The sequence below is a fragment of the Bombyx mandarina genome, chromosome 04 (genome assembly GCF_030267445.1).
Source record: "Bombyx mandarina strain Sakado chromosome 04, ASM3026744v2".
Taxonomy (NCBI): Eukaryota; Metazoa; Arthropoda; class Insecta; order Lepidoptera; family Bombycidae; genus Bombyx; species Bombyx mandarina.
In genome coordinates this window covers 3,379,926-3,397,192 of record NC_143211.1, presented here as the reverse complement: position 1 = coordinate 3,397,192, position 17,267 = coordinate 3,379,926, and the positions used below count along the sequence as shown (strand labels likewise).

Genomic DNA, 17,267 nt, shown 5'->3' with positions numbered 1-17,267 from the left:
ATAATTCAATCTCCGATGATGTCTCGTTTCGGTTGAAGATACTCGCTCCGTGGTGCCTATAGGTGTTCCAGTAATCAATAAACACAAGGTGGGCCGTGAGTTCGATGATCGGTCTAACTATAGTCGTTTAAAAAATATAATAACGCCTTCATTAACCTAATCTAAAATAAATGAAGTCATCCGCTTTGAACAAACGTCGTCGTGACATTTCAAATTGATTTGTGTGACAATAAAATATATTAGTTAGTGATACTTAATTAATGTTGAGTCGGAGTTTCCCATTTTAATAGTATTAAGAGGTATTGTAAATTAAAATTTATAAACAAACCGATATTATGATTACGATTAAAGTAAGAAATAATTATCTGAAGTCATTTAATTGTAAATCAATTATTTCGATTTTGAAACTGATAATTTATTGTTATTAATCTAAGCTGTTGCTTTAAATTGAGTAAAATTTTCTCAATTTCTATCGATTTTGCTCCGAATCGAAATAAGCTATACGGTCAACTCAGAATACAGAAAAAATTGTAAAAAATGTATTCTGAGACGGTCAAGTTACAACTTACATTCGCGTGGTAATAAAAGGTAGGTACATTTCTACATATTGAACATTGAAAATAATCGGGAAGATTACAAATAAGCAGTATAATATAATTTTTCATATAAAAGAAGTTTTCATTAAAATTAAAGTAAGATTTGACCTAAAGGTCTTAGTTACCAGGTCATAAAATCCCTTAAAAAAATAGAGGCTACTGTCATTTTGAGACTTTCTAATTGGTCAATTTTTGTTGTTGCTGCTGTCATTTAATCTAGTCACTGCATTTTCAGAAATTAGATTTCTTCAATCGATAAAACTTCTCCAATTACTATATTAAAGTTTAAAATTACATTATAACGCTAGGAATTTCTAATTCCTATGCTTTTGGGCTGTACGAATCTCCTCGTTGAGCCCGTCGCTTGCGACGAAGAGTTCGACGAGTGAATTAGCCCATCGACACAGCCCACTGAGTTTCTCGCCGGATCTTCTCAGTGGGTCGCGTTTCCTATCTGGTGGTAGATTCTGCGAAGCACTGCTTTTGCTAGGGCTGGTGTTAGCAACACTCCCGGTTTGAGCTTTTCAGCTTGTCTATTTCTAGCCTCTCAAGGCATATGTAAGAAAAGAAAAAAAGAAAAGTACGAATCTAATTCTTCCTCACCGCTCTGTCTAAATTTCTCTATCTCAATTATGTCGAGATTGATGTATACTCATAGTTCATTTTGCCTTGTCCGTGCCACCTCCCTTGAGCTATGACGTTGGTCATTTAGTTTTTATTTTGTTGTAGGCAGAACTACTAAAAAATCGTACGTTTGATCGGTTTGCTTTAATTAATAATGAAAGAACAAACCCTGCACGTTATTTCGATGACATTGCACAGATGCATTCAGATGCGAGCCGAAACTGTCATTTTTATCAAATTACAGACATTAGTCATACACGGCGTGCTATGGATAAATAGTATGGTTGTATTTCACCTCTCTCTGTCTTTGTCAACTGAATTGTATATTCATATAAAATACTTTTTTTATAATGAATGATAACTAAATAAATTTGAGGTTGTGTTGGCTAATTCTTATCTATGCAAAAGTGTACGGGTATGCCTTATGATTTACATTTGTGTTTGTCTTCTTTTCCCTACCTAGTTTAAAAGGCTATTGCAGCTACGCCCGGATGGGTAGGTGAGCTCACGGGCTCAATCTGAGAGAATTTGCTACTAGCCCTAGCAAGAGCAGTGCTTCGCAGAATCTACTACTGGATCGGAATCGCGTTCCACTGAGAAGATCCGGCAAGAAACTCAGGGGGCGTGTTTTGGTATATAAATAAGCTTGCAGCCAACGTGATGGATACTATCGCCCATAGACAACGACAATGTTATGGACGCAGCCTGCCGTGGTAAAATTAGGAACCCTCAATTTCCAACAATAAGTGTAAATAAAAGCTTATCAACAAAATATCACCCAAATAACTACTGCCCCGCGAATGACACGTGGCTTAATACTATTGTGTTACACAGCCAATATAAAATGACATTTCATCAGTTACGCACAAACTCGGTTCTATGGATAGCACAATGAAAATAGGGCTGTCACGGATCAAGTATCGATGGGTGTTTTTGTTGTGTCATCGACGCTTTTACTCGGAACGTGAAATTTCAGACATAAATCTAGGGATTTAATGGAGTATGGCAACACAGATTGACGACACGTGCGTGATTTTAGGGAATTTTAAATATTACGTTCCTTTGTGAGTAGCTGCGTCGGAGCAGGCTGGTAATTTTGGGAATTGTGAATTGTAAAATGCGTATCGATGCGTTGTCACGCCTTTTCGTTTGCTTTGTAATGGTTACCGCTTTTTTTTTTCGATTCTAGACCTTATGCACAAGACACGACTGTTCTTGTTTGGATTGACATGGACAGTTTAATTATTATTGTCATTAAATTATAACTTATCATTTTTCGTGATAATGACAGTCCGTGCAAGCTGGAGATTAAACCGTAAAAATAGTTTTAATTGTATTGATTATACCTAGTCAGGTCATAAGTATTGTCACACAGTAAAAACTTTTCTTTTAGAATGCGGGCCACAAAAAAGATTATTGAATTCGAATTTCGAACTGTTCATGAAAATAAAAATGTATACTTTTAGAATTTTACTCATTTTTAAATATGGAGTGGACGCTTAAAGAAGACCGTGTTGCAGTTATTGCGTTGCATTGTTGCGGTTACGCGCCAATTCAAAATTTTAACATATTGAAAAATTTGAATATAACCAAAAGATTCGTTTATCGTACCATCAAACGATACAATGAAGACTCTAGTGTAGATGACAGGTCAAGAAGTGGTCGCCCTCGGTCTGTTAGGACTCCAGCAGTGATAAAAGCTGTGAAGGCGCGAATTCAAAGAAATCCCAAACGTAAGCAGAAACTGTTGGCCCTTCAGATGGGGTTAAGCAGAACCACGGTGAAAAGGGTGTTAAATGAAGACTTAGGGCTTCGGGCATATCGAAGAAAAACAGGACATCGTTTGAATGCTCGTCTAATGGACCTGCGACTGAAGAGATGCCGCGCTTTGTTGAAGCGGTACGCGGGAAAAAAATATCGGGAAATTCTTTTTTCGGATAAAAAAATGTTTACCGTAGAAGAAAGCTACAACAAACAAAATGATAAGGTGTACGCACACAGTAGTGAAGAAGCGAGCAACCGTATTCCGCGTGTCCAACGAGGTCATTTTCCATCCTCGCTCATGGTATGGTTGGGAGTTTCTTATTGGGGCTTAACAGAGGTACATTTTTGTGAGAAAGGTGTAAAAACGAATGCAGTTGTGTATCAAAATACAGTCCTGATGAACCTTGTGGAACCAGTTTCTCATACCATGTTCAATAACAGGCACTGGGTATTCCAACAAGATTCGGCGCCAGCTCATAGAGCGAAGAGCACACAAGACTGGCTGGCGGCGCGTGAAATCGACTTCATCCGGCACGAAGACTGGCCCTCCTCCAGTCCAGATTTGAATCCGTTAGATTACAAGATATGGCAACACTTGGAGGAAAAGGCGTGCTCAAAGCCTCATCTCAATTTGGAGTCACTCAAGACATCCTTGATTAAGGCAGCCGCCGATATTGACATGGACCTCGTTCGTGCTGCGATAGACGACTGGCCGCGCAGATTGAAGGCCTGTATTCAAAATCACGGAGGTAATTTTGAATAAACTTTAGTGTCATAAGAATCTATGTTTTGTTAAGTTCATTTTGGTATATGAATGGTTACATAATGAATAAACTTGTTTCAATTATTTTACATTAAACATGTGACAGAATTTATGACCTGACTAGGTATTTACAGTTTGATAAGCAGTCATCTGTGTATTTTAGTAAAAGTTGAGTTCTGTTTACCATCGCCGGATCTTCTCAGTGGGTCGCGATTCCGATTCGGTGGTAGACTAAACGAAGCGTTTGCTAGAACATATGTTAGCAAGCTCTATCAGGCTAAGCCCTATGAGCTCGCCAACCAAACACAAAGATTCCCATCATTAACGCCCCCGCAACTGGTGTAGGGAGTCCAACACTCATATAAATATTAGCCTATCCATTAAGTACATGTATTTTCTACATGGTTACCAAGTTTCAAGACGATCAGATGCATGTTTCAGTAGTAATAACGGAACATCCGTAAAACCACTGTATATTTGTATATCAGTATAGACTAGCCAGTCGACGTTTCCAAAGTCTAGGTAGAAAAAAAACCAAGACTGCGTTTTTAGTTACAATAAAACATTTGTATGTTCGATGAACTCAACATATCGCAATGGTCGACCTATTGGAACGCATTTGACGTAATTTTTATACATTTACACTGATCTAGTTAATCCAGAGGTCCTCAACCATCGTGTCGCGACACATTTGCACATCGTAAGCCCCTGTCAGGTGTGTCACGAGATTTACAAATACGACATTTTGATCTATAGCAATCCGAACGACTCAGCCCTGTGGTACATATGCGGGAAATACATGTTTACCACATTTCAAGTATACAATTAGGTTTCACTTCAATATTCACTTTCGTGTTTAAATCTCTATGGGTGTCACGAATTTTAGAGTATAGCCGTACTCTAGATAATGACCGAGCTTTGCTCGTTTTTTTTTTATTTTTATAACGCCATCTTGTTGTGTCTTTAAGCAGTAAAAATAGTATTATTATTCGCCAATAGATGTCGGGAAGAGTCATAAAGTTGATTATCGATAAAGTTGATTATTGAAAACACGAATAAAACAACATTTTCTGTATACAAAATCCCCTGTATACTAAATTTTATGAAAATCGTTGGAGCCGTTTCCGAGATTCAGATTATATATACAAGAATTGCTCGTTTAAAGGTATAAGATTATTATTTATTATCATTATTATTAGGGAGTCCAACACTTATATAAATATTAGCCTATCCATTAACTACATGTATTTTCTACATGGATACCAAGTTTCAAGTCGATCAGATGCATGGTTCAGTAGTTATAACGGAACATCCGTAAAAACCACTGTAGATTCATATATTAGTATAGATATGTCAGTCACTGAGTTAAGTTGAGAGCCGCTGGGTTAGTCAATTAGATTTGACAGCCGCTAAACTATACAATTAGGATCTCGCGCCTCTAAGTGGCAAATAAATCGTCTTGTCATTACAATTCGTTTATGTATTAATAAATCAGGCAGACATCTAATAGGCCATGAATAGGCAAGTCCGGCCTTCGGTCAGGGATCGTTTGTGTTGAGCAAACGTGGGCGGCTCCGTCATCGAATGAGGTCAAGGCTCTTGAAGTTCATTTATGAAGTGGAGCACTGAAATTTATCACGAAATCGGATAACACGCTTTGTAATTACTCGTCTTTTGTTATTGCTCGAATTGAGTATAGTTCAAGGCTTACATTTTTTTTTAATACTTAGATGGGTGGACGAGCTCACAGCCTGCCTGGTGTTAAGTGGTAACTGGAGCCCTTAGACATCTACAACGTAAATGCGCCACCCACCTTGAGATATAAGTTCAAAGGTATAGTTATAACGGCTGCCCCACCCTTCGAACCGAAACGCATTACTGTTTCACGGCACAAATAGGCAGGGCGGTGGTACCAACCCGTGCGGACTCACAAGAGGTCCTACCACCAGTAATTACGCAAATTATTTCATGGTCGGTATCGTCATCACCCTCATCCTCGTCGTAGAATCACCTATATTTATTATAATTGGGTTATCTATGACGGCATCGATGTGTGTGTCTCTGTCCCAATCAGCGAAAATCAATTTTTTTTTGTAAAACCACACTTTACACTTTCCCAATTTGCGGCAGCAACACTATCACAAGCTTATACTTTACACAAGTAAACAGTTACCTAATAGTAAGTACAATAAAAATGTACCAAATCGAATGTTATTTTATTAATATAGATGGAGCTCTCAAGAGGAACGTCAATCAAAATGTGACTGCTGGTCAACTTCAGATCAAAGATAGTAGTATTCATTGCGTACAACATCGCCTATTTTGTCATAGTTGAAAACCAGATCGATTCGCTGCAAAAATAGGCTGGAGCGAAAAAAATATTTAGCTTAAAACTAAAGTTGTTAGCTGGTTACACAATAACTCGAATTCTTCGTCTCAGTCGTACACTCCTGGCGGAGTGGTTGTGGCTACGTATGTCTTAATGCTTGGTTGCGACTTTTGAGAGACTTCTCCATCTCTCTCTATTTGTGGCGATACGTGTACATAACTCGAATAACGCAACTTATTTTGGGATGTATGTATTTGGAAGAGCTCATATTTTGCATTGCGTTGCTGTGAACGACAGACGATACGTTTAGGACGTCTCGTGAGTCCACACGGGCTGGTACCACCGCCCGGCGAGCTTAACACGTCCAGCAATCAGTACTTGAGACAGTACAAGATAGGAAAGTGGAGTTCGAAGAGATGAACTGAAGAATAAGACGTCCGGTGTACTCGTATCGATGCGACTATGCCCCTGTTTCAAATCCCATAGGCAGGGACTATTTTTTAAAATTTTTCTTTACTTAAATACATTCGTAGCTCCCGCGTACTATAAAGATACCCTGCTAGCTTGTTCGTCTATCCACCCAAAAAGGCCGGTTTTGCAAACCCGTATATCCTAACAAATAGCCAATCAGATTTTAATCTAAGTTACGTCCTGATTTACAACAAAAATATATATTGTTTTTATTCAGACTATTTGATATAATTCCGTAATTTTTGTTCATTTGATGGTTAATAATTTCCTCTAAATTATTAGTGACCCTTGCGTGTTGGTTGTATTTTTTTTGTGTATTTTTTTTATTGTCCTTGTAGGCAGACGAGCATACGGCCTACCTGCTGGTGAGTGGTTACCGTCGCCCATGGATTTCAGCAATGCCAGGGGCAGAGCCAAGCCGCTGCCTATCGTTAAGTACCCTCCACAAGTCTCGTTTGAAGAAGGACATGTCATAGCGCTCGGGAAACATTGTGGAGGGGAGCTCATTCCAAAGCCGGATGGTACGTGGCAAAAAAGATCTCTGGAAACGCACTGTGGATAAACGCAGTGGTTCCAAGTATTATGGATAAACTCTACTCCGGTGGCGGGCGGTGTGATGGTAAAAACAATGACATGGGTACCATACTCAATCAATCAGTCGATCTGCAGCTCAAATCTGAATAGCTTGAAGTTGTTAAATCGAGAAGAGGGTCTTATTGTCGGGCGTTCAATATTGGTGGTTCTACAACATCTGGCGTCGACAATCCTAGAGACTTTACAACAAATAAAAATCCCTAATGTGTCATTTCGCGTCGCAGTTCGTGTCCCTTATCTAAATACCACAATCGGAATGCCAATTTGGATTAAATAAATCTGAGAGAGATAGAATAAACTGGGCAAGGGACGGTGAACCGATCGTATTAAGATAAGCCGTTGATGGCAGATAGAAATTTGATCTTCGATATAGGCCATATGTGCTCTTTTATGGAAATATTTAGCTTTCGGTTAAATCAAATTATTTTGAGGCAAAATTGTGATTGAACTGAAACTTTGTACTAGCTTACACTCGATGTAGTTGAAAGCTTACGGTATGCCGCGATTTAGCTCTGCCCCTGGCATTGCTGACGTCCATGGGCGACGTTAATAACTCACCATCAGGTGGGTCGTATGCTCCACTGTTAACAAGGGCAAGGATAAGGACAAAAAAAACAACAAAATCCTCTCTTCTAGTACATATTTTCATGGGTTCTCGCGACTAGTAGGTAGACAATTAAAACTGCTTTTACGATTAAATCTAGCATTTTTTATTGTCATTGTATTATTTTCGACGTTCCGAATTCTTTACAGTTTTAGTGGTCACGTATGACTGGCTCTTTATCCGGTGACATTTGAATAGCGTGCCAACTTCAGTCTGCGTTTTTCTTCTTCTAAAAACATATATTTCCTCTAGGTCATACCAAAATAAAGACAATGTACAGAAAATATTGAAAATATCTAATAGTGGCGGCGCCGCGGCGGTAGTTCTTTTGACGTTCAACAAGTATGTAGGTACTTTCATGTTTAATAATTTTTTTTTGATTTGATTTCAATATAATCTAATCTATCTATAAAATATTTTCAATATAATTTGCCGATAATAGTTGGAGAATTCTTTTGTCTAAAATAATGTAATTTTTAGCATAATAATAATATTTAATAATTTTTGTAATGTTTTTTGTGTTAACGAGTTAGGCGTTTTGGTGCAAAACTGTAAGCCTGACTGAGTATTGAATTGAAAAAAAAAACGAATTCGAAAAATTAAACATAAAACTAAACTACAGATATCAGATTTATTTCTAAAGGCTTTCTCTTCCGTCAACCTTTGGATGGAGGTGCTGTTACAATAATACCAAACCCTGTCATATACCACTGAAACGTTTGAAGAGAACATTGACATAATAACCTAATTGAAATATCTTCTATATATCTATGAGGCAGCAGCAGACAAATATTCAAACTCCATCCAGTGTTAGGTCGCGGAGTCTATTACTTTTAGCTAATATTTTAAGTTTTGATTACAAATCTTTGTTATGTAGAATCCTTGTTATATGAAGGCAAATTCTATGCAGACAAACCTTCTTCTAATTTGCGTAATAAATTGCGATAAACATTTAAATACTCAAAATACTATTTCTTGCAAAGTTTAATGTTTATTATGCATGTTTTGGATACAAGGTCGTACGTCCCAAACGAAGCCTTGGATTCCTTTTAATACCCAAATCTAAAATATTCACAGACCATTCTCGACTACAAAGGAGAATGTATTTACAAATAATGTAGCAACTGTAATTACTATTGTAGACTACCTTTATGTTCAAGCCGTTTCGAATATACGTATTGTTATTTCGAATAATTTCCTTAGTAACATTTATTTTAGGTTACGTTATATCTATTGAATATTTAATCTACTTACTTATATACTGGATTAATTTCCAAAATAGATCAAATCTGTTCATACTGTACGGTCACTGTTATGACTGGTTTTATAATTAATTTAGTTATCGTAAGAAAAGATTACGACCATTGCCCATATTCGCTTCGTTTGTCTACAAACAGCATACATACAATAATACTAAAGTAGAGGTTCTGCAGTAGTCGAAATTCGATTATAATTAATTGAAATTGTAAGTTTGTATACTATTATGATTCTATTTTCAAATACTATTATACTCATATAATCACAAATTTCGCCACTACACTACAGAAAAATATTAATAAAGACAAACAATATTTAATCTATTCTCAATTTGACCACAGAGATCAAGAACAAAAGTTTGACAATAAATAAATAGTATACATGCGTGTGTGCGCAAATACATGGTAGTGTGTGTAATGTTTTTTTTATTGATTTTTGATTTAATGTTTTTTTTTTTTTTACAACAACTAAGAGGCAAACGAGCAAGACGGGTCACCTGATGGTAAGTGATTCACCGCCGCCCACGGTCACCAGCGTTTACGCCAGTGCGTTGCCTACCCTTCAGATAAGAATATGCTCTTTTCTTGAATAACCCAATGTCGCAGTTGTTGGGGAAGACCGCTGATGGCAACGAATTCCAGAGATTTACTGTGCGTGGCAGAAAACTGTTATTAGATTTAATGTATTTTTAAGACATAATTTAAAAAAATATTAACATTCTGCACTCCTCTATATTCTCTATAAGTGTGGGAAATTTCATATTCCTCTGTCCGCGCAATTTTCGTAAAAATGGATACAAAGTTTTTCCTTCACGTATTAATATATAGATACATGTCTACATTCAAAAAATCGAAACTCTTGTAGCTGCTGTTTTTACGATTAATTAATAACAACAAGTCGTTCCCGTTCACGAAAACTGTAAAGTATTTGGAACGTCCGAATTAAAATGTATAATTTGCAAAAAAAGCGAGAATAAACTGTAGAAATAATTTTAATTTCGTCTATGCCTCGTAAAAACTGTAGAAAATATTATAAATAATATGTACAATATTAAAATTTTGCAGATACAATATCTCTGCATTACTGCAACCGCGAGTTGAGGATAGCTGAATGGGGAGCCGAGAGCGAGGGTTACATTCGAACCCCAGGGTACCCGCACTTCTACGTTGGCGATGAATGCCGCTGGCGGCTCATTGCCAACCCTGAGCAAAGGATACGGGTCACATTCTTGGACGTTAGCTTAAGAAGTAAGTATATCAATTCACTTTATAAGCTAAAAGTAATTAAAGCTATATTAAAATGTTTTTTGTTTATTGATTAGATGGGTGGATGAGCTCACGTCCAATCTGGTGTTGAGTGGATGCCGGAGCCCATAGACATCAACCACGTCAATGCCGCCGTCCATCTTGAGACATGGATTTTAAGTCTTTTAGCTTTTTAGTGTAACAACGGCTGCGTTACCCTTCAAGCCGAAACGCATTCCTGCTTTACGGCAGAAATAGGCAGGATATTGGAACCTACCCGTGCGGAATCATAAGACGTCCTACCACCAGTTATATAGTATTATTAAGCCAAAATTAGTTCAATTAGGGTTAATATGCTTAGATATCTGTTGAATCGGTGTTCTAAAATGTAATACTTCCCACAGGTATAGGTCCGTTTGAAAACGAGTGTAAGGATTTCGTCTCGGTCCAAGATTCGAATGGCGATAACCTGTTGTACTCGTGCGAACAAGTCGATATGCCGATCAAACTCACTTCTACAACCAACACTGTGGAGGTGGCCGTGAAAGCAAGATCTAAAGGCGCTTACCCGAAACGAGGAGTTCTATTACATTATAAAAGTTAGTAAAACTGCGTTGCTACAAATACTGCCATCTAGTGAATAAATTTAGAACTAATTCAACAGTTTGATTTTAATCTTGAATGTTTTTTTACATAAAATTACGTTGTTCGCTACAAAATCAAATACATAATTATTTTTCTCTTTCACGGATTATTCTTTTTTTATTTCCTTGCAGGCATAGGCTGTGTTACTTTATCAGCGCCATCTAGTGGGTATCTTGTGTATCGCAACGAAGACGTGGCACACTACATGTGCAACGTTAACTTTGTTTTCGTCGACACTCGACAGAGGGCGCGATTACTTTGGTGCTATGACGATAACAGATGGAATGACACCGTGCCTCTCTGCATTGGTAAGAACTACATAAAAATTCTATAAATAATTATTTCTTTTTTAGAATGCATTCAAATCTTATAGAAAATAATTTGAACTCTATATTTATGTCTATGGTTTAATAATAGAAATTTATATCATAAAAAAAGTATGTACCTTGTCATTTAACGGAAAATATTTAAATTTGTGTGGCTATCTATAAACGGAAAAGTGTATGTAGGTACTCATATAAAAGTGTCAAAAATGTCAGGTATTAAATTTTGTCAATTATGGATTTCTTACATTAAAACCAAAGTGAGAACCGTAAATTTTAAAAAAGCGGACCGATTGTCGAAAGGTTATTATTAAATTTTTAACATTGTTCCTTGTTGTGAAAACTAATTTAAAATGTTAACTAATGTATTTAATTGAACGAATTCGTCTGTTTGTTTCCGTATAAGTGTGAAGTGGGCGTTTAAGACTGTTATTTTGTCGTTTGCTGGAAATATTGTTTTGTTCATATTGTTTGGCGCCAACAAGTAAGCTGTTTTTTTATTTACACTCAAACGCAAGGGAGTAAGTTCGAAAATCTCTCGCGTTCCGGCCACCGGAGCCGAGATTTTACTGGTGGTAGGACCTCTTGTGAGTCCGCGCGGGTAGGTACCACCGCCTTACCTATTTCTGCCGTGAAGCACTAATGTGTTTCGGTCTGAAGGGTAGGGCAGCCGTTGTAACTATACTGAGATCTTAGAACTTATATCTCAAGGTGGGTGGCGCATTTATGTTGTAATGTCTATGGGCTCCAGTAACCACTTAACACCAGGTGGGCTGTGAGCTCATCCACCCATCTAAGCAATAAAAAAAAGTTTATTTTTAACGCATTTCAACTATTTATGGAATATACTTCCTCCTTTCGTGTCCTCGAAGCGCCATGGCATCCTTCCAATGTCATTTTAAAGCTTACTTCGCGGTATAACTGGTGATAGGACGTGTTTTGTTAGTAATAGTTCGTTTTATCAGCCGTGAAGCAGTAATGCGTTTCTGTTGGAAGACACACGTCATTACGGATCCTCCCGATCTATTAATGGTGCTTTTAGGTACCACAAGAACCTGTCACCGTCCTCGCCGAACCCGTCGCTTGCGACGAAGGGCTCGACGAGCGAATTGACCCATAGACACAGCCCACTGAGTTTCTCACCGGATCTTCTCAGTGGGTCGCGTTTTCGATCCGGTGGTAGATTCTGCGAAGCACTGCTCTTGCTAGGGCAACACTCCCGGTTTGAGCCCCGTGAGCTCACCTACATGTTAGGGTGAAGCTGAAATAGCCTCTCAAGGCTATCAGCATAGGTACGGAAAAAAAAAAAATTTATTTGGAAGACTGTATCACAATTAAACACCCGTTCGCAATCACAATACGCTGTTATATTATACAGAGAAAGTTCCCTCCATTCTCTGGTGGATTTCGTAAGTCGCCTTACAATACCCGCGGTAAGAGATTGGGTGATACTATTTTAGGCCGACACTACAAAGCAACATGGGTGAGTTGACGATATGTAATAACAGAAGCTGGTGGTAGCCGGAGGTGCCCACCCGTGTATTTTATTTAATAGTCTAACAAACTATAGATACTAGTGTAGGATCATTTTAGATCTGAAATGATCCTACTACATATAATCACCCTCCTGCATGATGATATACTACTCATCATCATCAGCCTGTATCTATCCACTGCTGGATGTAGGCCTCTCCCATAGTCCGCCACAATGAACGATCCTCCGCCTTCCGCATCCAATCTCTCCCAGCATATCGCCGCAAGTCATCGGTCCAACGGGCAGGGGGACGCCCAACGCTGCGCTTACCGGTACGCGGTCTCCAGTCCAGAACACGTCTGCTCCATCGGCCATCTGTTCTGCGACACGTATGTCCAGCCCATTGCCATTTCAGCTTGCTAATCTTTAGGGCTATGTCGGTTACTTTAGTTCTTTGACGGATTTCCTCATTTCTAAGCCGATCCATCAAAGAAACTCCGAGCATACACCTTTCCATAGCACGCTGAGCGACTTTGAACTTACGGACTAGACCCACGGTCAATGTCCACGTTTCGGCGCCATATGTCATGATCGGCAGCACGCAAGCGTTGAAGACTTTTGTTTTTAGGCATTGCGGGATTGCTGAGTTCAAGATATGACGAAGTTTTCCATACGCAGCCCAACCCAACTGTATGCGCCTATCAGCTTCCTTCTCAAAGTTGGCCCTGCCTAGTTGAATAATTTGGCCTAGATAAGTGTATTCAGACACAACTTCGAGTACCGCGGATTCGACTATTATCGGTCCAGGAATGATATGGTCGTTGAACATGACCTTAGTTTTGTCCAGATTCATTCCCAGACCAACACGTCGTGACGCGGCATTCAGCTCACCCAGCATACAGCTGAGATCCTCTAGCGACTCTGCCATCATAACGATATCGTCTGCAAATCGGAGGTGTGAGAGATACTCGCCATTGACATTGATGCCGAGCTTACTCCAGTCCAGAGTCTTGAAGACATCCTCGAGAGCAGCAGTGAACAGTTTCGGCGATATAACGTCACCCTGTCGCACCCCTCTGTGAAGCTCAATCGGGTTTGTCTGCTGGTTTTGGATCTGGACTATCATTTTGGCGGCTTTGTATAAACTCTTCAACACCTCAACGTACCGATAATCGACTAGGCATCGCTGTAAGGATTCCAGAACAGCCCAAGTTTCGACGGAGTCGAAGGCTTTTTCGTAGTCCACAAATGCGAGACACAGAGGACGATTGTATTCTTCAGTCTTCTGAATAACCTGTCTCAGCGTGTGGATGTGGTCTACCGTACTATAGCCTTTGCGAAACCCAGCCTGCTCCGGAGGTTGGAACTCGTCAAGTCTAGAGGCCAAGCGATTTGCAAGGACTCTCGAGAACAGCTTATAAATATGGCTAAGAAGTGAAATAGGCCTGTAGTTCTTGAGCAGAGCACGGTCTCCCTTCTTAAAGAAAAGAATGACAGTACCCTTGCTCCAGGCTTCCGGTGTAGTAGTTTTTTGAATGACAGTGTCGAACGTTGTGCATAATTGGTTGAGAACTGATGTACCACTTGCCTTCAACAATTCTGATTCCGTCATCCCCTGTAGCTCTGTTATTTCTAAGCTGTTCCAAAGCAGCCCTTACCTCCTCTATACTGACGTCGGGTATGTCTTCCGTATAGTGGCGGACTAAGGGGGCTCGGTGATCAATCTCTGGGTGGGCAAAGGGCTTGGGAGCCTGTGAGGCATAGAGACTACGATAGTAGCTCTCCACTTCAGTGAGGACTTCTGATCTTGATTCGACAATTCTTCCATCGGCAGTTTTGAGCTTCGTCAGATGGCTTCGGCCTAGTTGTTGTTGCCGTATAAACACTTTGGTGCCTTTGTTTTGTTGTATTGCCTCTTTAATCTTTATTGTGTTGAATTGGCGAAGGTCACGCCTAATCAGCTTTCTGATTTTAGTGTTTATAGTTTTTCCATCTGACGGAGTAGCATCTGCAGTTTCCCTTCGCTGTTTCATCAATAGCAGGGTCTCGTTGGAGAGTTTAGTCTCTTGGCCTTTTCTTCTATGCTGAAAGTATTTATTGCCCACTTCTCTTAGAATTTTCACCATTTCGTTGGTGCGCTTATCCACGTCGCAGTCAGTTTCCAACACGTCAAACCTGTTTTTGACTTCCAATTGGAAGTTATCTGGGGGCTCCAAGATTTGTTGCCTAGTTGGTCGCAAGCTAGACTTTACCATACGCGATCTCTCCAGCTTAATGTCGATATTTAGGGTGCCGCGCACTAGCCGGTGATCGCTGCCGGTCTTAACCTTATTAATCACGGTGACATCCCTAAATATGTGCCGCTTATTCGCTAAGATGAAGTCTATTTCATTTCTAGTCTTCCCGTCTGGGCTTTGCCAGGTCCATTTTCTGTGGAGTCCTTTCTTGAAGAACGAATTCATCAAGAAAAGTCCTCGCATCTCGAGAAAATTTACCAGCATTTGGCCTCGGGCATTCCTAGAGCCAACACCGTGGGGTCCTAATACAGGCTCTCCACATTCTTGTATCCCTACTTTTGCGTTGAAATCCCCCGTCACTACGGTATAATGGGTCTTGGTTGTGCGTTCGATGGCTCTTACGATATCATCGTAAAAGACCGCGCAAACTTCGTCAGAGTATGTCGATGTGGGAGCGTATGCTTGCACAACTTTTATTGAGTATCTACTGTTTAGTTTTAGTACAAGATACGCAACCCGCGACGACACACTACTGACTTCCGTAATGTTGTTGACAAGGGATTTGTGGACAAGGAAACCAACGCCGCCTTGCGAGAGCTGTTCTCCTTCTCGATAGAAGAGCATGTTCCCTGAAGCTAGGGTCTCGCAACCCTCTCCCTCTCTTCGGGTTTCCGATAGACCAATAATATGCCAATTTATTGCGCTCAATTCTGTCTCCAACTCTTCGAGATGTTCAGTTTTCAGCAATGTCCGTGTATTATACGCGCCAAGGTACAGTCGTTTATGGCAGCCGGATCGCACCGGGGGATTCTTAGCACCCCCTGCCCCACCATTACCGTGGCCGCTGCCGTAACCAGGAATAGCGGGGCCGCCCGGGACTGGGGGCCGTTCATTTTTTGCTTTGTCCATTGGGAGGGTTATGCCAGTAGTCACCACGCTTGGCAGGCGGGTTGGTGACCGCAGTACTATGTCCTTTCCTCAGGGCATGCTGCTGCCCATGTCCTGACTTGTTTGTATTTACAGACATAGCTTATTATGGATGGTTACACCGCCATCGGTCGGTCGCCAGGGCCTCGTCCGTAAGCTAGCAGGGTGCACCACGAGCAGGTGAGGTTGGCTATTGAGTAGCTGTGATGCCATTGCTACCCCTTACACCCCGATATACTACTATTAAATAATAATAATGCTACAACTACTACTAAATAATGATCGTACTACATAAAGATAAACTGTTTGTTCAATCAAAGCGTTGTGTTTTGCGAAAAATTGAATGCGTCATGCGACTTTGCATCCGACACACGCGATGGAAAAGCGTTTAAAATAAATAAAATATTAAATTATTGTTGTATTACTCATAAAGTAGCATTGTCATCCACTCAGAGCTCTATACGAGGTGTCTCACGTCTTTAACTCATTAGGAAGTTTGTGGCAAAGTCGAAAAATCTCACGATAAAAGAAAATGAGTTCTGTAATAAAAAAATCTGTAATAAAAAAGGCGGCAAATTATGAGAATCGTGATCGTAGATAGAAAAACTTTTCATTGTATTTTCAAACTTCAACTACGACAGTTTCTGAATGTCTGAAATAGTGAAGTAATAAAAATAACCAGAGTGCATTGAACTCACTCACGTCGCGGACTAAACAAAAATAATTATGTCCAAACGTAACCAAAAAAACAAATCCAGTGCTGTCATTTCAAGTCATTGAGAAACTAGAAGGCGCCTACGAATTCCTTATTTTATTTATTTATTTATTTATACTTTATTTCAGTTTTTTTTTAAAACCATAATATTTTGTAAGTAAGAATTACTTATAATCTATGTTAGTAACTTTAAAAATCTAACACATAAATATCATTACATTTTTATTTATTTTTTCCTTCCAAGTGCCTGCTGCAATCAGTAGTCCCTCGATCTTGCTCGATATGATTTTCAGAAGACTGTTGCCATTGTCTCTGACTCGACGCAATAACGATGTACTTCTCTTCCGCATTATTGCAAAGAAGTCATCGGTGTGAGAGGTCGCAAACATTGTGGATGCACTACAAAAGCGCGGCAGTGAAAACATCATCCTAAACGCATTATTATATCTATACTAATATTATAAAGATGAAAGATTTGTTTGTTTGTTTGTTTCGAATAGGCTCCGAAACTACTGGACCGATTTGAAAAATTATTTTTCCATTAGAAGCCGACATTGTCCCTGATGAACATAGGCTACTTTTTTAAATTTTTTTTTTTAATTTTTTTTTTGGTTTCATGTGTGTTTTAATGTTTCCGAAGCGAAGCGAGGGCGGGTCGCTAGTTGAATAATATTTAGAAATGGAATTTCATTTTTGAAAT

General features: G+C 39.4%; 1 protein-coding gene and 1 long non-coding RNA gene across 2 annotated transcripts in view; both read left to right on the top strand.

The window, feature by feature from the left end:
- LOC149503077 (uncharacterized) overlaps window positions 1-17,267 on the top strand; it is a 193,578-nt gene that overhangs the window by 151,194 nt on the left and 25,117 nt on the right. The gene's annotated exons all lie outside the window — the stretch shown is intronic.
- LOC114249128 (uncharacterized) overlaps window positions 1-17,267 on the top strand; it is a 132,266-nt gene that overhangs the window by 89,882 nt on the left and 25,117 nt on the right. Inside the window, exons 4-6 of the mRNA XM_028182600.2 lie at window positions 10,067-10,249; window positions 10,651-10,845; window positions 11,023-11,199. Of these exons, the coding sequence (XP_028038401.2) occupies window positions 10,067-10,249; window positions 10,651-10,845; window positions 11,023-11,199 (555 nt within the window). The remainder of the gene's footprint in view (window positions 1-10,066; window positions 10,250-10,650; window positions 10,846-11,022; window positions 11,200-17,267) is intronic.